The sequence below is a fragment of the Mustela lutreola genome, chromosome 5 (genome assembly GCF_030435805.1).
Source record: "Mustela lutreola isolate mMusLut2 chromosome 5, mMusLut2.pri, whole genome shotgun sequence".
Taxonomy (NCBI): Eukaryota; Metazoa; Chordata; class Mammalia; order Carnivora; family Mustelidae; genus Mustela; species Mustela lutreola.
Window position 1 is genome coordinate 67,887,126 of NC_081294.1, and position 21,006 is coordinate 67,908,131.

Below are 21,006 nucleotides of genomic sequence, written 5' to 3' on the forward strand. Positions count from 1 at the left end.
CATAGACTCATGAATTGTAACACTATTTGTAATGACAAAAGACTGAAAACAAGCCCACCAGTGGAGAGCAAATTTAGTAAATTATGTTATTCACCACATGATAGAGTATATACAACCATGAAAGAAAATGAGAAGGATCACTGCATAATGATAGAGTGTGGTCACCAGAGTGCCTTAGGAGCACAAAACAAGATAGGTATCAGTGTATACAGTAAGGTACATTTCTTCTTCAACAGTGATGATTCACAACAACTAGATAGCATGTTTATCCTGATGTAATACAACATAAAATGTATAGATTCTTTTATGATGTATTCTTGCCCAAAAATGTTTAACCTGAATCTTACCAAGTCTTTAGGTCTAATTACCAGTTTGTCTGAAATGTGGGTGGACAGAGGAACATTTTAAAAAAGGCATGGGGGGAGCCTGGTGGCTCAGTGGGTTGAAGCCTCTGCCTTCAGCTCAGGTCATGGTCTCGGGGTCCTGGGATCGAGCCCCACATTGGGCTCTCTGCTCGGCGTGGAGCCTGCTTCTTCCTCCTCTCTCTGCCTGCCTCTCTGCCTACTTGTGATCTCTGTCTGTCAAATAAATAAAGACTTTAAAAAATTAATTAATTAATTAATTAATTAATTAAAAAGGCATGGGGAAGCAATCAGATCAAAGCAGAAGGTGGGACACTCTGTAGTCTTAGGCCTGTTTTCTTTAACCAGGAAATGTTTGAGGAAAAGATAAAGAGGTTGTGAGAAGGACTCTTCTAGATTAAAAGAGAACTTAGACTTTAGAGCTTGAACTGATTCTGGTTTTAGATCAGCCAATTCCCCAACACATTTTGGAAGCAATTAAATATGAACTAAGAATTAGATGGTATTAAAGAATTAGCATTGATCTTATCACATGTGACTGTGATATAGTGATTAGGGAATGAAATCTCCTTTTTTCAGAAAAGCACTAGAGATATTCAGGGTGGCAATGATATGTTGTCTGAAATTAAAGTACTTCAGAAAAAAAGAGTTGAAACAAATTGGGCAGAAGGTTAACAATCATGAACTCCAGGTGATGACAATACAGTAGGGGGATCATTATTGTATTATTTCTGTCTTTTTATGTGTTTGTAAATTTTATTTAATAAAAAGCTGAAAAATAAAACTGAAGCAATGCAACGTGGGTTAAGGTGATGCCTTCAGTCTCCCTGCCCCTCCCCCTCTTGAAGACTGGGAACTGGTGAGAGCTGGAGTAGCTGCCTTGACCCCCTAAGTGGAAAGCATCAAGTGGAAGTTGCAGAGTGGTGTCAGCTCTGGACCACCTCCCTACCCAGGGAGAAATGATTATTATAATTAAACCATTGGGAAAAAATTATTTTTAAATGTTGTAAATTTGCTTGCTATGTCAAGAAGTGATATTTACACTTTGAACCTCAGAAGTTCTGCTCTCCCCTCCCATACCTTTGAGACTGAATCTTAAACCCTGTGAGACTTGCAAAACTAGGGGTGCATTGAACAGCTCACTGTAATGTTTGGAACACTGTTAATTCCTAATGAAAGTTGCTGAAGAGTTTCTTTGATTTTATCTCACTAATGATCATATGACCTGCTTCCATGTGGTGGCTTATAAAATAGAAATGAAGCTACCCTGAGGACTCAGAATCAGCATGTAAAACTTCATTTAAGTATCTTTCCAAATAGTACACCAAGACTGAGGAAGAAGAAGTTATCATAGACAGAAGTACCTGGATATAAGAAAGCTGTTTCTAAAATTCATGGATGGGGTACCTGGGTGGCTAAGTGGGTTAAGGCCTCTGCCTTCAGCTCAGGTCATGATCCCAGGGTCCCTCAGCAGGGATCCTGCTTCCTCCTCTCTCTCTGCCTGCCTCTCTGCCTACTTGTAATCTCTGTCTGTCAAGTAAATAAATAAAATCTTTAAAAAAATTTAAAAATAAAATTCATGGATAAAATTTGTATCTTCTTGGCGGAATCCTGATGGGCAGAAGTTTCTAGGCATGTTTTCTGGTCGGTGGCAAAAATAATATTTAAAGATTTAATTTGTTTGATAATGGCTTCCCAGACTATTATTACAGGATCACTTACATGGTGCTATAAATTTTTTTTATTCCAAGCAGTGTTTGATGTGTCTAAGACATGTAGTAATATTACGACTGTGCAACCCTCTAACCCACTTCTCATCTTTAATGTTGAGTTTGCTTCATGAGTTCTTGTGGGGAGTAATCTTGTAGGCAATGATGGCTCATTAATTCAAACAAACCGATTGCAGAAAGACTTAGGCTTCCCTTCAAAAACCAAGTTATGATCAGACACTAAAACAGTGATTAAAGCCTGAGCCAGACCCCATTCCTGGACAGAAGTGTTAAGTGGACAAGTCTCACATTCACCCCTTCCCAGCCTCATCTCACCATCCATATTTCTCAAATGGTCCAGCTCACTCCCACCCCAATCCCAAGCACTGCTATAGTCTGGGGACTCAGTCTTGGCCCATGGCATACACCTGTTGTGGTATTTTGGTACCAACATAGCATCATTTGGGACTCTCTAAACCTCTACCTTCTCCCCCTAAAACTTCCTATAATCCAAAATATGACATCTGTAGAATTTCTTCAGAATACTCAGAATACACATGGGCACAAGTAATTTGTCTACACAAATACGCAAAGTCAAAATTCTTAAGTTACAATGGTAAAATCCTATGGACAGAACATGACTCAGGGTCTGTCATATGATGCTTTTTGTTCAGTTTTGGTTCTATCTACTCACTAAACAATTCATCTTCAATAGAACTAGGGGGTGTAGAGGGGATTGGAAGCAGGTTAGAAGAGAAAGTCAAGTCAGAAATGGAAATGGGAAGAGGAGAGCATATTTACCTTGAAAAAAAGAGGATGGTTTTTGTTTTGTTTTGCATTCATTTGCATTTAGCCAAAATATTTATTGTCAAATAACATTAAAGAAAATAATTAAACTTCTATATGTCATAAAAGGAAACCTGAGAAATATTACATTGTCCCTGATCAAAAGTAATGTTAATGACTATTTGCATGTGTTTTTTTTCTATTTTAAATAATAAATTTACTCACTTGCAATTATTCTTACTGTCTGATGCCCATTTTATAATAATTAACAGCTAAATAAATAATTATTTCATTTTTACTTAGCTGTCTTTGGTTCTTTCAAAAGTGAATATCAAATTTATAGACCAAAAAAACCAGGAATGGACATATGAGCTGACATAATAGTACAGATAATACTGCTAGCTGTCCCAAGATTTTTCTGGATTCCTTCTTTTGTGGTGAGATTTCAGGCAAGGAATTGGTCTTGGCTAATATAGATTTTGTAAATATAGTCTTTTAGCTCTCCTAATAAATCAAAGTATCTCACATTCATCATGCCAAATATTTTCTTAACTCATATCTGTAGTTGCTAAAAATTTAGCTCCATGCCTTGGGATGATGTTAGCAGACCCATGGTAAGAAAAATAAGTATAACACAATGAATTTTCCACGAAGCTAATTTTGTTTTAAAAGACTGTTTTATTATGATAGTATTCCTTTCCTTGTTTTTAATGTTGAAATAAATACTTCCCTTTATAAAACAATGGTGACGGTTGATGGTAATTGTTTTAATGTGTGCTACTGTTTTTAATTAAACAAAGTAAAAGATGGCAACCTGTGTTTCTTTAGTCATGTTTTTCCACTGGAGGAGGACAGAGTTTACTTGTGCTGAAAACTCACAAGCCTAAGACCCACTGTTCCATAATCTGTTATCTGCTAAAAATGCTATTTTCCAGGAGGTAACTGAAGGAGACTACAACTAGGAGAGAAAAGGATCGAATTTCAAAGATGCTTTTCAAGTTGAAAACTTCTTGATGCTAACATTTTTTTTTTTTTAACTGAGATGTTTTTGGATTGAAAAAAACAGAGCTGAGTAAACTTAGAAAACGTTTTCTTCATCTGCACAAATAGGATTAAAGAGCCTGTCTTCTGGGCTCTTCACTGTAATTTCAAAATACTCATTTTCAGATTAATAAACCGGAGTCTGCCTTGGAGTTACCAGGTTTTTCTTTATTAGGAAATCTGAAGTTAGCTAGAACCCAGCTGTAGGACATAAGATAGAAGGAGGGAAATGTGAGGCAATGCTAATCATTTCATTATGTGCAATTAACCATGTACTCAGCCTGCGGTGATGATGTCTGCAAGAAAAAAAATGTGTAATTAAATGCTCCTCAGGTTCTTACCTTCAGTAAAATTTCATCATTGCATAAAATCTTACGGTCATTCTTTATGACTATTTGTTTCCACTCCATTTCCCCTCCCACCTTGGGAATCATTAGTTTGAAGTGCTGGTAATGGTTTAAACGGTAAAATGGAAAAAAAAAAGTTATTTTTAAGGACAGAAAATAGTATCCCCCCCCTTTTTTTGAAAGTTTGAGAGAAAGGAACAGGGTGGGCTGAAAGAGGGCTAGAGAGAATACCAAGCCGACTCCATGCCCAGCACCAGTCCCACACTCGGTTTATCCCAAGAACCTGAGATCCTGACCTGAGCCAAAATCAAGAGCAGGATCCGTAACTGACTGAGTCACCCAGGCGCCCAATAGTATCTTACATTAAAAAAAAAAATAAAAAATGGTGTGTGTGTGTGTGTGTGTATGGACTTAAGCTTCTACATCAATCAATATTTCTGTAAGATTTTGTAAAAAGTGCTTCTAGGCATTTTAAGGATAAAATTTCAACCTGTAGGTTTTTTAAAAGTACTTTTTGTAGAACAACAACACAGTTTTGTGTTTTATAATCAGAGTTCAAATATCCCTTGACCTGACCAATTCAGACAGCTTTTCTGTTGTTTTCTCTCTCTCTTTCCGCCGGGATATATGTATATATTTATTCTTCCAATCTCCTCTCCGACCTCTAGTTAATCTAGTTAAGTTTAGTTCCCTTTATTGCTTAGTGAATGAACTCCCTCGCCCTAATTCCAGCAGCCTGGTTGTCCTCCACTCTTGCCACGACTTCTGGGCTGCTGACTTTCCCTCCAGGGACGGTCCTTTCTCCCGCAGAGGCCCCAGTCACTGCACACTTGACGGGGTGACGGGACGCGCGCCCGGGGAGGAGGCAGCGAAGGGGCCCAAGCCGTTCCAGCCGCGGCGCTCGGAGCAGGGCTTGGCTGGAAGCCTGGAGGTGGGCGGTAAGCGAACACCTCCGCGGTGACTCGGGGGAGAGATACACCAGCGGAAGAACTGTCGGAGGGGATCTGCGACCGGGGCTGGAGGCAACTACTCCCTGCCCGCACCGCGATCGCCGGGAAGCAGCTCGCCCGGGACCCGTGCGTCGGCCGGAGTCCCTGGGAGCCCGGCTGTGGGGCGCGGGGCGGAGCGGGGGCGGGGCTCGGACCCGGATCTCTCTAGACGTGGGGCATCCCAGACCCAGGCGTGGCCCAGACTCCTCGCGGTTTCTGGCGCGTTAAGAGAGGAAGCCGCTGCCTTTCTCAGCCGTCGCCACCCCGCCTTCTCCAGGCTCGAGTTCAGCCTTTAAGTTGCAGCCGCCGGAAAGTCTACCCTCAGAAGAAGAGCATCTGCCCTCTGGACATAGTTCTCCTGTGGGTGGTGGGACTTACTGAGGGCCACAGAGGCTCCAGGGACTGACCCAGCCTGCGGGGAGAGGGCTGGAGAGGGCCAGAGGACCTCGCAGGGCGCGGGCCACCGTCGGGGCTTTTGTCAGGCAGGGGCGCTGATCTGGGCTCCTAGATTCCGTGGACCCTGCAAGTGCCCGCGTTGATTTCGTTCGCTGTCCCCTCATCCGCCAGGTGACCCAAGCCTTATCCCCGGCATCTGTTGGGGTGACCTCTACTGTGCACACTTCTGATTCTGTTTCTCAAGATTACCCTCTCCGTCCCGGAAAGTCTGGCGCGAACTGCAGGTACCAGGCTGTAGCCCCGACGACCTGCTTTTGGAGAGAAGGGCTGGTATCCGAGCTGCCTTCTATCCCGGTGGCCTCCATGCTCCTGTCATGTTTAACAGGACTAGCGGCTGGGTTAGTCTTCCTGCATTTCTTGCAGAAACTCCTGTTCCCTTACTTCTGGGACGATTTCTGGTTCCTGCTGAAGGTGGTACGCTATGGAATTCGGATGGAGAAGTACGTCCTGAAAGGGGAGCTGTTCACAGTCCTGGATAAATTCCTGAGTCTTGCCAAGAAGCAGCCCCAGAAACCTTTCATCATCTATGAGGGGGACATCCACACCTATCAGGATGTAGACAAAAGGAGTAGCAAAGTGGCTCACGTCTTTCTGAACCATTCCACGCTGAAAAGGGGGGACACGGTGGCTCTTCTGATGAGCAATGAGCCTGACTTCGTCCACGTGTGGTTCGGCTTGGCCAAGCTGGGCTGCGTGGTGGCCTTCCTCAATTCCAACATTCGCTCCAACTGCTTGCTGCACTGTATCCGCAGCTGTGAGCCCCGAGCTCTCGTGGTAGGCGCAGGTAAAATAAGGGATGAGGGCTCCCCCCTCCGCGCCCTTCTTTGATAGAACAGTTCACAGATAATGCTTTGCGTGTGTGATGAAATGTGGTAGTAAGGATACAAAACCTTTTTACAGTTTTTACAGTTCTGTGACTGGCGGTTTAATTTCCCCTCTTCCGTTAATTTAACATCACTCACTCTCTTGTAGATAATACCAAGACAAGTTCAAAAACTTTTCTGAATTCTCTGCTTCTTACTGCTTTGGGAGAGGGAGGCGGTATTACTGTTATTGATGCCTTCAGTTGAATGTAAGAACTTGATAAGTTTTTAATTTTGTCCTATCTGACCAAATTATGTGACACGTAGAATATATACCTTGATTTCATGGTGGAATACCTGCCTGCCTCTAGGAGTAACACTCTCAAGATTGACTACAGTTGAAGAACAAATATGTTTAATCTGAATTGAGTGAATTCTTATCTTCTTGTCTGCTCTTACTTTGCACAGCTTGCAAGCTAGGATTTGCCTAGCAAGGTTAGGTTTTCATCTCCCAGCCAGTGGGCGGGCTCTTGGCTGACTCTCTCACCCTAGCCGCGCCTTTTATTATTATTTTTTTTTTAACCTTGAGTAGGTTCTAGTCTTCTCCCTCCTATCTTGGAGTTAGGCTTTGGATATGCATATTGACACAAAACTACAAAGAGAAAGTTTTGGTTGAATATCTAATTAGGAAAAAACCTAGGGAGATGGGTCCCACAACCAAGTGGACTTGAATTATAACCCTCTGATACTTATTTGGTATAATCTATTGGATTTGTGCATATTTTTCTTGCATGAGAATAGGCAGGTGGAGGATAAGGAGCCTCAACAGCAAGGGCCTTAGTGAAAGTTCTTAAGTATTTTAGACTCATAGGTACACACTAACACCTCAGAGAGAGTTTTTAGATTTATAGAGCATTAAGGAAAAATTATCTACATTTATACATTAGCAGTCTCTAAAGTGTAGAACTTTATAGGTAACCTTTATTATATAACTCTTGCATATCACACAATATTTGGTTAGGTAATATATAGTACAAAGGTTAGATTTTCAAGATTTTTCATTTCTGCTCATTCCCCTTGTCCTTCCAGCTCAACTAGTGACCTGAGAAAGTAGCAAAATATTTGCTCTCAAGCACTGATTTTATCTGGTTTAATCTAAAGGAGTGGAGAAGCTGACTAGCCTCTCTTGTCTATTTTTTATTCCTCCCCCCCACCCCCCATTTAATAGTCATATCCTCCAAGACTGAAATCCAGTCCCTCATCTTGGAAAGAGATTAACTAGCGTGATGAACTTCCTCTGAACTGTAACAATAAGTAGGATAAACGAGTCAAATAGGATTTTTGACATCATGGGGAACAGGAGCAAGTGATAAATGTGAGTGCAGCAGGAAAAGATATTGTTCATTTCTGGATATAATCTAACATTTTATTGCTCAATCTAATTTAGATAGCAATTTCTAGAGCAAATTCAAATCAGGTTGTGCTAAAAATTGATGAAGCCACAAATTCCTTTTACAAGAGTAAACTAAGAGGGTCAGGTTATCCCTAAAAAGATTTTGGTGGCCATGTTATTGAAGCCAACCTGAAAAACATCCTATAGCCAGCCTCCTGAGGGATTCCTCTCAGAGTAAATAGGGCTGGTTACCTCTCAGCAAAGAACAAACTTTGCTCTTGACTGAGTGGTTGCCTAATTAGGACCAATTAATTTTGCAGTTCTACTTGTGTGAAAGTTTTGCTTGCCAATAGCTAAATTGTGTTGTCTCTTTGTTTTTAACTTTCACACCAATGGTGAGTTTATTTGAGATGCTGGAGTTTGAAGCCAAAACCATTTAGTCAACCTGCTTAGTAATAGATAGGTAGAGAAATCAACCTTCAATCTTATTAATAGATTTTTAGCATACTTTAGAATATATAAATTACGTATGTTTTTCAAAGATGGGGCAATTGTGTTTTATGTACTTCCTAGGTTGTTGTGTGTTTTGGCTTTGTGGGTTTTGTTGTTGTTGTTGTTGTTTTTTCTGTTTTTGGTAAGATGTGGCTTATCAAGGGGACTTTTCTGTATTAGAAGCTCTTAGCCCAATATAGTGTATTCTTGGCATCTTGAGTCAAATTATTGAAAAATATATACATACAGTTTTTAGAGCTTTAAATTTTAGAGGTCTTAGGTCCTCGTGGAATGTTTCTAATGGAGATGTGTCATTAAACCATTATATCCCCAGGGGAAATGCATTGAGAAAGAAATCAGTCAGAGGGTTTAAATGGAGATAAACCAGACAGATTTGTATTTCATATATGGTCTACCACTTCTTAGCTGTGTCATTGAGGAAAAGGTCATCAGGTGCCCTGGGTCTCATTTTACTTTGTTGTTAAATGGTGACAATACCAATCTACTTCACAATGTAATTTTGAGATTAAATGATGTAGCTTTTGTAAAATGACTGGCTGAGTGGCTTGTATGTACTAACTGGAGCTGTAGTGAATTGAAATAATTGCTGTTATTATTATTATAAAGTCATCTTAGGCTTTTAATAAGGGAGCTTACTTGAATTTTGCTGATACAATCTAATTAGATAGCTATAAGTTAGTTAGTTATAAAAAAGGCTAGTAAATAGTTTGGCATAGGACCTCGAACACCTTACTTTGGTATATTTTAACAACATTTTACTTTCCAGAAGTTGTATATAACTGGCTTCAAACAGGTTTTATAGGCAGGCCAGATAATGTCTTTTTTTTTTAAATATTGTATTTACTTATTTATTTACTTAGAGTGAGGGACAGAGTGAGCAGAGGGGAGGGGTAGAGGGAGAGAATCTCAAGCAGACTCCCTGCTGAGTGTGGAGCCCAAAACCAGGCTCCATCTCAGGACCCTGAGATCATGAACTGAACTGAAATCAAGGGGATTTCAAGCTGAGCCAAATAATGTCTTATGATTCTGTCTTCAGGAATAAGTCAAAGCAGGGGCACCTGGGTGGCTCAGTCGGTTAAGTGGCTGTTTTCAGCTCAGGTCATGATCCTGGGGTCCTGGGATCGAGCCTCATTGGGCTCCCTGCTCAGTGGGGAGCCTACTTCTCCCTCTTTCTCTGCCTGCCACTCTGCCTACTTGTGTTCTTCCTCTCTGTCAAATAAATAAATAAAATCTTAAAAAAAAAAAGGAATAAGTCAAAGCAAAATATATCAGCTCATCTACCAAATTGTTACTATCATTAATAAAAATATTAACAGTTGCCCTTTACTCAAGGCTGATTATGTAAAGATACTCTCATTGCTTCTGAGAGGCAGGTACAGAGCTATATATTGGCAGCAGAGGAAAAGAAGTTCACTGAGGATGTCTAGTTTAACACAACTTAGTTTGCAGAGCAAAGATTCAAAAACTGATCTCTGATACAAGACTGTGCTGTACTATATAATATAGTCTAATTGTTTCTGAGGCTGTCAGCCCCCTTTTCATATAACTATGAAAAAATATACATTCCAGTTATATAGAAATAGTAAAATAAAAGTTGGCAATATACAGACACCAGATTTTCCACATACAGATAACTGGAAAAAATTAAATGTTTTTATAGCTCTTATTCCTTTCTGTCACAGTCTTAAGGTTCAAAAGTACTTGCCAGAAGGTTTCTTATCTGTATAACATGGTTTTGAAGATGTATCAAATGGCATTTCAGATTTCCCTGGAAAATTTCAGTGCTTACTCAAAATTAAATAGTGTTAGGTTAAACCTAATCCTTTCCTCCCAATATTTCAACTGTTATTATTATTGTTAGTGGCTGTGGCCAAGATCATCATCTACCTCTATATGTTTTTCTCTTTACTTAGAATAAACAGGAAAATGTTTATCATGCTTGTATATCACTTTAAAAAGTCTATGCAATTATATTCTTTGATCTATTTAGCAATAATAACGTTAACAATAATAATAATCTCTTCTATTTCTAAAGTACTTTATGAGTTACAGATTGTTTATATATATATATTGTCCTATGTGAGCCACATCACAGCCATAACCTCGTTTTAAAGGGAGCGGAAGCATGGCTTAAAGCAGGCAAGCCATCTCCTAGAGCTCACACATGTAAAAGAAGCAATGTACCGATTGGAACTAGCATTTCTGATGTGAAAGCCTGCTGGGTACACCTTTGTCTTTGTCCTCCTGCTCGTGCTCTTTCCCCCATCGCTAGTGTTTCCTTCCCTTTCCTCATCCCTTCCTTCCCCACCGCCTTTCCTACCCTGTCTCTAGCGTCCCATCTATCCACCTACTTGCTTCCAGTATCTTTTCCACTAACCCCTCTCACCTCAGGTATAGTATGGTTCTTCACAGTGACCCACTGATATGGTAAAGTTCTAGTGTGGACTCTGAGGAGGAGGCCTGGAACCGGGATGTAAGTAAGCTCTTTGAGTAGAAGAAGTTTGTCTTGTTCACTGCTAAATTCTCAAAGCTTAGCACAAAGGAGGTGCTCAACAAATACATATTGCCAGGATGAATGAATGACCTCATGAAAAATACATATGGACACTCAGTAACTTATTTACTTTTGCTATTACTTTTGCTAATACATTGTCCCACCACTGTCCATTTGGTAATTGATTTTGATAGTAGATGTGTCAGTGGAATTTCTTTGTTGTGTTATTTTATATAAATGTTGCTAATTGTTAGAATCATGACTCCCCAAAAGTAGGAAGTGCTTTAGATACACTCAGCATCCCCAAAGTTTCAGATTTAGTTGCATGTATGTATTTTGTACTCCCTGCTATCTTAATATACACAAATTATTCTAAGTGGGTAACTAAAAATATATATATATATTAATATTGCCCTGAAATCTTTTACTTTGGATTCAGTAGTATCAACATGTTTGCAGAGGTTTTGTGTTCCTGCTCACACACACACAAAAAGGCTCTAATAACTTACAGTAATGCAGGCAGATTTACCCCGTTAGTTTTCCTGAAACGTTGTGTTCAGACTGTGCAGGGCAGATGTTCCAGTTGAGGATCAAGGCACTGTAATTCTACAAATGACTTTCAGCCATAAAGGCATCTGCTTTTTAAAAACCAAGAGGAAGGGTTAGAGGAAAAATAAAGACTCTTTAAGTTTTATAGAAAACTGTATGTATTCAGATAGATAAGAAGCAAGGCTCCTATAAACTTCTATTATTTAATCTAGGTGTTCTGATAACCGCACATCTATCTATATTCATTTTTAGGACATTTTTATATTTTTACTTACATTTAGTAGAATGAATGGCTGTTTTGCATTTTTATTTTCCATTTTAGACTCAGCTCAGTCAAAGATGACCTTCATTCCAAAAGAAAAGGCTCATTTCAATAGGAAGGTTCCCTCGCTAGAAAAGACAGTGTTCTAAGCACTGATACACTTACGGTTTTTTTCTTGTCTGATCATGGGTTCACTGGGGTTCTTATTTACAGTATCTGCTGAATATGTGTTCACTGTAAGGGAAAGATGTTTGAATGCTGGCAGGAGCCAAAACTATTTAAAAGGGGATTGTACCTGCTCAGAGAAGTGGCAGTGTTACGTGGGAGAAATATACATCTTGGAGTCAGACAAACATAGGCTTGAACCCTAACTCTGCCATTAACTGGCTGGTAACACATAGCAGATAATCAATGGGTATCAGTGGGTCTTGTGTGAATTAAACATAAAGAACAGAACAAAGTGCCTGGACCATAGTATATATTTAATAATTGGTTGCCATAATTATTTTAATTACATGGGAAGCAGAGACATATATGCAGAGTAAGAGTGTCTACCTTTGCTGTCGGCAGAAGGCCTTTGGGAGGCAGATCCAGGCATATGACATGTGACCTAGGCAGACTCGTTTTAAGCAGCTGTTCTGTCCTCCCCCGTAGCATTGTGGCCATATCTTCTTCCCAACCTTCAGCAGCTAGGGCTGGAATGGGTCAGACAAGTTAGGAGCCAGATGGTTAGCTCTTCTCTGGCCAAGAAAAAGAGGATTCTTCCATTTATAACCAAAAAGGAATGTGGAAAATAACTCTGATGGTGTATGAATCTTGTAGACATACTACCTTGGAATTGCCTTTTCCCAATATATAGTTTACTTGCTGATTAGTCTGTGTCTGGAAATCCTTTCTGTGCATTTACTGGTTTTTACTACTTTGCCATTGAAAAATAACAAGCCAAATACATCATGGTGGTGTGGTCCCATTTGGGTAATAATTATTCACTGGCAGTGGGAGATGTGCTAGAAATAAAATCAAATGAAGTGTTCTGCTTTTTACTTTCTTACACAATTTTACCCATAATAAATATGCTCTCTGTCCCTCAAAACAACTGAGAGTGAAAACACATAAGCCCACTTACAAACTTATGTACATATATTCAGGGCAGCTAATAAAATCATTTCAGGAAGATTGACAGTGATAAATAAATCTTGAAAGACTTGTGCTTCTGTGGACTTCCTGGGGTTATAATGATTATTAATAAACTAATATTTGTCAGAATAGCTGGCACATTTTTCATGGTGAGGTGTGTTTCTAACCTGTTATGAATTGCCTTAGGACGTTGCTTACTTAAGCATCAGTTTTGTTAGAAACCAGAGCTTGCCCATGCTTTCTATGTCAAACTTGCTGAGCTTCTCTAAGTAGTAGGATGATATTTATAAGCATGAAATGAGATCTACAGTTTCATTTTTGGATTCTGTGTGATTATTGCTTTGGAATGTGGAAAGTTCAAGGTAACCGTTTGTCTCTGAATTCCATGTAAGTTGTCTTCACGCCTAAAAGTTTCAGTGTTTGCCAATGTTTTAAGAGCTACAAGCAATTCCTTTGAAAGCATTGTAAAATAAGATAACTTTAAAAGTTTTTAATGTAGGCTGAATAACATGATTCATACTAAATGGCATAGTAGAGAGATATGTTAGATTTTACTCGTTGTGTTTTCAGTAATGTGAATAAGAGATAAGATGATGTAGAAACAAATTAATTGGTACAAAAAGTGCTGGAGGATCATAAGTGGAGATCATAATTTACCTTTTTTTTTAAAGAATTTATTTATTTATTTGAGAAAGAGAGAGTGGGGTATGGGCAGAGGGAGTGGAAGAGGGAGAAGCAGACACCCAGCACGGTGGGGAACCAATCTGGGACTCCATCCCAGGCCCCCGAGATGATGACCTGAGCTGAAATCAGATGCTTACCTGATTGAGCCACTTGGGCAGCCCTCTAATTTACCTGTTTTTGATGCTGATGCTTGCAGTGCTACCTAATGAAGTGCCTTGTGTTTATGAGAAATAAAAAGGTGTTTCTTAAAAGGACCCTATTGTGGTGAAAGCCTTCTACATTACAGCCTTGTCCTTTGAGGTAGACTTTGTTCAGGATCATAGAATATTCAGGTGTCTCATTTTCTTACAACAGTTTTCTGTCATGACCCGCCTTTCCAGGGGATCTCATGGGAAGGGCTCAATTCCATAACCAGATCTCTATCCCACACCCACTGCCTGTGGGTGCCAGGTGCCCTGAGCAGAGGTGTGGAATAGAACACACAACATTTATTTGAGGTGCTCACAGTTTGACAAGTTTTGATGGAGTGCCCTTCACTGAAGAGTAAATCTTCCTGAAACCACAGCCAAGTGTCCTCTAGGTATTGAAAAGTGTGCTATTTTGTGTCAGGACTTACTATTCAGAATTTACTTTCAAAATGATACTGAACCTTTTCATTTTGTTAAGGAAGATTGACAGTGATAAATAAATCTTCATTTTTTTTTATCCTCTACAAGACTTTCCAAGTTTTTATTTCAGTTTTCATTATCCTCGACCACGTTACCTATGACTACTGAAGAAATAATTTAATGAAATTCTGTAGAATTCTGAATGTGTCAGCTGAATCAAGTCAATTAAATTTTAGCCTATGAAGGGAACTAAATTGTATTTCCTCTAATTCTTAGGAATCTGCTCACTTCCTTTTTCTTCTAAAACTCATCACTCATTGTAAAAATTGAGTGTTTCTTTATAGACTCTACAATTCCAAAAAAAGATTTGGAGCCAGAATTAATTACATTATAACTTTCTCTGCACTTTTTTTTTTTTTTGACTACTTAGACATACATATCATTACGAACATTTTAAGTTTTTGCTGTTAATTTACAATTCCAGACAAGAAATTTGAAAGGAAGATAATGAAATGAGTCAGTTCAGAGACTTGTACTTATACATTCAAATTGCCAGAAAGAGTCATTAAAACAAGATTAGGGGTGCCTGGTTGGCTCAATGAGTTAAGCATCTGACTCTTGATTTAGGCTCATGTCCTTGATCTCAGAGTTGTGAGGTTGGGCCCTGGTTTGGGCTCTGAGCTGGGTGAGGAGCCTGCTTAAGATTCTCTCATTCTGCCTCTGCCCCTCCCCCACCCCGCCAACCTGTCAAAAACAATGACAACACGAAAGGAAACAAAGTCTTGATCATTTGTTTGTCCTGTTTTTTCATTTGTGGCTTGTTCTTCCTCCATCATTTCCTGTGATTTTTCACTTCTTACTGAAGCAATCTATAGCTAGCAGCATGCTGTACATACCCAGTGGAACTCTGGAGTCTTATAGTTTATTTTATGTGGATTTGTGACAGAAATAAAAATTCAAAGAAGTTCAAGTCCCAGTCTGCCTCCCTACCCCCTGCATATGAACTCCTTATCATTTTCTGTGTTTCCTTAGTTGTTTTATTTGGGAACTACTTGGTCTAATTTGACGTGTTTCTCTTGTTGTTTCTTCATGATCAGTCTGGATTATAGATTTTTTAAAATATTTTTTTAAAGATTTTTATTTATTTATCAGAGAGAGAGAGAGGGGGAGAGAGTGAGCACAGGCAGACAGAATGGCAGGCAGAGGCAGAGGGAGAAGCAGGCTCCCTGCTGAGCAAGGAGCCCCATGTGGGACTCGATCCCAGGACGCTGGGATCATGACCTGAGCCAAAGGCAGCTGCTTAACCAACTGAGCCACCCAGGCGTCCCTGGATTATAGATTTTGAAGAACTAAGTCATGAGTCCTTCTCAAATGTGTTATATTATAGTAGAACTAAATGATGGCTGACAAATGGCCTTTTGGGGTTGCCATATACTGATTTCCATTTCCAGAAAAATGTTTAATGCAGGACATTGAGTTCAGCTTCAAAGCAGAATATATCTTGTAAGTATTCTTGAAGTTTGGATAGAAATTTAGAAAAAAAAAAAAAGCATGGAGGACATGGGGAGTTAGAGAGAAGGGGGTTGGGTAAATTGGAAGGGGAGGTGAATCATGAGAGACTATGGACTCTGAAAAACAGTCTGAGGGGTTTGAAGTGGCGGGGGGTGGGAGGTTGGGGTACCAGGTGGTGGGTATTATAGAGGGCACGGATTGCATGGAGCAGTGGGTGTGGTGAAAAAAATAATGATACTATTATGCTGAAAATAAATAAATGAAAAAAAAATTTAGAAAAAAATATAATTGCTTGGATGGAAAAGTTCATGTTTATACGTACTTGAGCTTTTAACCAGGGTATATTTTACATTTAATAACATTTTTCATAATTGATTTCTTTTATGAGGTAATATATAGATTTTAGGGATAATTAGCCATAGGTTATAATAACAGTTCTGTCCACCAACTTGTGATTTGGTGTATTAATTTTCCAGGGATTCTATAATAAACTCCTGCAAACTGGGTTGTGTAAAACAAAAGAAATTTATACCCTGACCATTCTGGGGGCTAGAAGTCCAAAATAAAAGTGTCTTTTGGGCCACACTCGCTCCAAAGGATTTAGGAAAAGGTTTTCCTTTGCCTCTTCCTAACTTTTGGCAGTTGCTGATAATCTCTGGCATTCCTTGCATTAATTCCAAAATCCAGAGGGTATTACCTCTTAGTATTTCTAAGGATGTTAAGCTGGATTTTAAGATAAGTAAGGTAATGATCAGAAATCCCTTATAACTTAGACAAATACAACATTTTATAGGAATACCACACTGAAACTGGAGCACCTTTGTGGAATATAAAAGTCAAACTTCTATGTTAGAGATCCATATTAAAATAGGGGAGTGTTATATTTTAAAGGTATTTTGAGACTGTGAATAACTGTGTCTCTACTCTAGCAAAAACTATGAGGCCTCATTGGCTTACACAAAAGACTCTGGGAATGATGAGGCTCTGCATCTTTTATATCCTACAGAGTGCTGGATACCTTAATAATTATTTCCTTCTCAGGGACTCATGCCCACCTTCTGCCTCTCTTCTTCTCTACCAGCTCCTCCTGAGTAAATAAGGTTTTCTTTTACATTAATGGCCAAATGAAAAATTTTGGGTTCAGTCTCCCAAATCAATGCAACATAGCCTCTCCTCTCCAGGTACTCTTTTGTTTTCTGTACAGTAGAGACTTTCTGGGAGATGTATCCTTTTTTTCCTTTCTGAAATCTGAATTGCAGCCCAGACCTTTGGTCTTGTGAGGTGAGATTCTTAAGTTCTTCAGGCCTGAAGACACCCGCATTTCAGGTTTTTCTACTTCTTGCTTTCCTTTTTGCTTACTGTTGTCTCTAGGTGGCTCTTGGATCTCACACTGCTGCGGATGATGGTTACGCTCTCTTCAATCTGCTCCCACCTTGCCAGGCCCTGGGGACCTTGTTGCCTGGTATAGAAGGAATTCATTTCATCCTTTTGCTTTCAAAGACTTTCACCTTTGGATAACCTGATCTAGAGAAAAGGGCATCTTTAAATTTCCTCACTTAACTTTTGGCTCTGAAACAGTGTCTAAACCATAATGATCTTAGGACTCCAGAGGGGTCAGCAGAGTTTCCTGAATGTATTGCGTTATAGTAGAATTAATCAGTGATACGCTAATAGATGGCTTTGGAGAATAATGAGCTACTGAGATCTATTTCAATGAAAATGTTTACTGTGGTATCCTGAGTGTAGATTTAAAGCAGAATATAAAAATAGAGTTTCATTTAAAAATTAGGAAAAAAAATCATAATCTGAACAATGGTGTCTCCAGAATTTTATTTGAATCAGCCTCTTTGCAATTATTACATCAGGTGGTAACCAGATTTCCCTTTCAGTTGGTCCTGTTGAATCAGAATCATAAAATGGCTATGATATTAATTATCCCAGTGAAGATAAAGTCAGCATGATAGTGACATTTATCCATGTTCCAGCAGAGAAAAGAAAACACAAGTTAATGATTTGAGATTTATGTTTTATTTCTCTCTTCCTTAACCTCTGGTTTTTAGATCTGCTTGAAACTGTAGAAGAAATCCTTCCAAGCCTCCCAGAAGGTATCACCATTTGGGGGATGAGCGATTCTGTTCCACAGGGCATAACTTCACTCAAAGAAAAACTAAGCACGGCATCTGACAGGCCCGTGCCCCGCAGCTACCATGTGGCTTCAAGTCTCAAGTCTCCTCATCTTTATATTTTTACATCCGGAACTACAGGTAGGATCCATTTCTTCTCGAGAATTAAAAAGAGTGCATCATATTTGCAAAGCAACAGGAATTGCCGTCATGGGTACTCACCAAAACTCTGAGAAAGCATGCATTCAAGAGGTCCCAAGGTTCTTAGATCTTAGAACTCGCAAACTTAGATGAATTTGCTCTCACTATGACTTGGCAAGTTACCATGTTCACTTGGCCATTGTCTCATTTAGAAAGATTTTCTTCAAGTGTCATCGAAGACCTTGAAATGAATGAAGACCTTGATCCAGCCCAGTTGCTCTGAGTGTGAAATTTGCCCAGCTTATTGGCAAGATACCTATTAGCTTCTCTATTCCTTAAGATTCCTCAGTGGCTCAGTGGGTTAAGCCTCTGCCTTCAGCTCAGGTCATGATCTCGGGGTCCTGAGATTGAGTTCCAAGTCGGGCTCTCTGCTCTGCAGGGAGCCTGCTTTCTCCTCTCTCTCTCTCTCTCTCTGCTTGCCTCTCTGCCCACTTGTGATCTCTCTCTGTCAAATAAATAAAATCTTAAAAAGAAAAAAAAGAAAAGGTGAATGGTATTTATGATAGGCTAAATAAGCTTTTGTCATTAGTGTGAAGATGATCAGAGGTTTGAATTAGAGCAAGGAAAAATATTCTGTTAACTGTTTCCTAAGCACTGGTGGTATTGTAGGCAAACTACTATTGCATAAGTAAAGTTTTCTTTTCTCTTTTTCTTTTCTCTTTCTATGTGTCTGTGTCTGTCTCTCTTTTATTTACTCCTTAGATGCTAACAATGATCTCTTTTAGACTGGAGAGTAGACTATAGTTTTGATGTCTAGAATAGCTTTGATAAACGAACTGGAAAGTGCTCATGTGTCTCAGGTTGTCAGGATACATTCAGTCTGACTTGGGACTTTGAAAGAGACAGTGAAATTTCAGAAATGCTTTGAAAACTTTCAACTGAAGGTACTTAACCAGTTTATCTGTATGGCTGTTTTCTTGTGAAAAATAGAAAGTGATTGGTCTTCCAAACATTCTATACCACTTCCACCATCCCAAGGCCCAAAGAGAACAGGCTGGGGTGGAGGGTGGTGTTGCCCGGGGAATCAGTTAGTTGACATTGAACTCTTGATTCTGGCTCAGGCCATGATCACAAGGTCATGAGTTTGAGCCCCTCATCAGGCTCTGCACTGAGCATGGAGCCTGCTTAAGATTTTCTCTCCCTTTTCCCCCCACCCCCCCGCTAGCTTGCACATACTCACTCTCTCTAGCAAAAAAAAAAAAAAAAAAAGAAAAAAAAAAGAGAGAGAGAGAGACAATAAGCCAGAGCCACTAGTAACAGCTTTCATTTTCCAAGATTGAAACCAGATTGTTCTATGCGTTTATATAACAGGCTGAAAGCAAAGGCACTACTGATTTTTATTTTATTTTATATTTATGTTAAAGTTATATAGCTCAGTGATAAATTCTAATATTTTTAGAAATTTTAGAAATTTTAGAATTTTTAGAAATTTTAGAGAGAAGTACACCTATAACTTCCTTCCCCATTTCTCCTTCTCCAAACCAACTACAGTCAATATTTTTAGCTCTTTATTTTTAGAATCACTTCCATTTCTTTGCATAAAAGGAGAATCTTACTGGATACTTAGTAAATGCTTACTGAAGAGTATATACTGATTTTCCATGATGGAAATGAGGATTTGTCTTCTCTCACCAACCACTCTCTCTCTCCATTCATTTCTTTCTCTCTGGTGGAGACACATTCTTTCCCCAATGTCACACTGATATTGTGTTCTTGTGAATTTTGACTGGATTGGTATCAGTTATCATAACTTAGTAAACACTGTTAGGCCTTCCATGTAAAATCCCCCCCAACTTGGGATTGACCATTATTCTTATTTGTTTCCTTGCTTCCTTAATTTTCTATAGACTTCTTGCTGGTTCCTACTTTCCTCTTTTTCACCTTTGGTATTGATAAAGATAGTCTGTATGTTGTCATGCCTTTGTTCTTGGCCACCTTTTGCCTGGAGCTTCTCTGTGATTTCAGTCTCAAGCCCTCACTCTCTGGCTGTCCTTTTTTTACCATTGTCCTGGGAATTCACTTCAGTTCTTTTCTTTTTCTTGATCCCCTAATTTCTAGATTCTAAATTAGTTTCCTCAGTTTACTTTTCATTTTTTTAAAAAAGATTTTTATTGATTTATTTGACAGAGATCACAAGTAGGCAGAGAGACAGGCAGAGAGAGAGGGGGAAGCAGGCTCCCTGCTGAGCAGAGAGGCTGATGCACAGCTCAGTCCCAGGACCCTGAGATGGTGACCTGAGCTGAAGGCAGAGGCTTAACCCACTGAGCCACCCAGGTGCCCCAATTTACTTTTTATTTTGTCACTGTACTGATTTCAGTAGCTGCCTCCTAAAGAATATTTAAGAGGGGAGCTCTTGGGTGGCTCAGTTGGTTGAGCATTGGACTGTTGGTTTTGGCTCAGGTCATGATCTCAGGGTCAGGAGATCAAACCCCATGGCAGGTTCCGTGCTTAGCAGGGCTCTGCTGGAGATTCTCCCTCTCTCTTTCTGCCCCTCCCCATGCTTGCATCAGGCAGTCTCTCGTGCTTGCTCTTTCTCTCTCTGTTTCTTTAAAATAAATAAATCTTTTTAAAAAAGAAGAGTATTAAAGAGGTAAAATCTCTAAGTCCTCACATCTGGAAATACCTTTATCCTTGTTGGTGTAGCATTCTAGGTTAAACACAATTTTTATCCCTGGCTGTAAGGACATCGCACTGTCTTCTGACTTCCACACAGTGAGACATTGTTTTCTTTCTGATATCTTACCCTTTACATGCTAGCTGGTGTTATTTTTCTCTTTCTTTGGGGGGAATTTTTTAACCTTCTGGGAATCTTCAGTAGTCTCTAATCTGGATGACTTGTACTGGGACTAGTCTTATTTATCCATTTTATTGAGAAATTTGTAGGCCTTTTCAGTCTGGAAACTCATATCTTGCAATTCTAGATATTTGGAAATTGAAAAGAACTTCTACAACCCCTTCTTTTTCCTTCTTTATTGCTGTTCTTTCTATACAGCCCCTCTTATTGTATTTGTTTCTTGTACATTCTTTTCTCTTTGAA

The 21,006-nt window shown here is 39.4% G+C and overlaps 1 protein-coding gene across 1 annotated transcript in view; it reads left to right on the forward strand.

Moving 5' to 3' along the window:
* The first annotated feature begins 4,966 nt into the window (after nt 1-4,966).
* SLC27A6 (solute carrier family 27 member 6) overlaps nt 4,967-21,006 on the forward strand; it is a 70,720-nt gene continuing 54,680 nt past the window's right edge. The window contains exons 1-2 of the mRNA XM_059174479.1: nt 4,967-6,474; nt 17,706-17,909. Coding sequence (XP_059030462.1) covers nt 5,994-6,474; nt 17,706-17,909 — 685 coding nt within the window. The 5' untranslated portion in view covers nt 4,967-5,993. The remainder of the gene's footprint in view (nt 6,475-17,705; nt 17,910-21,006) is intronic.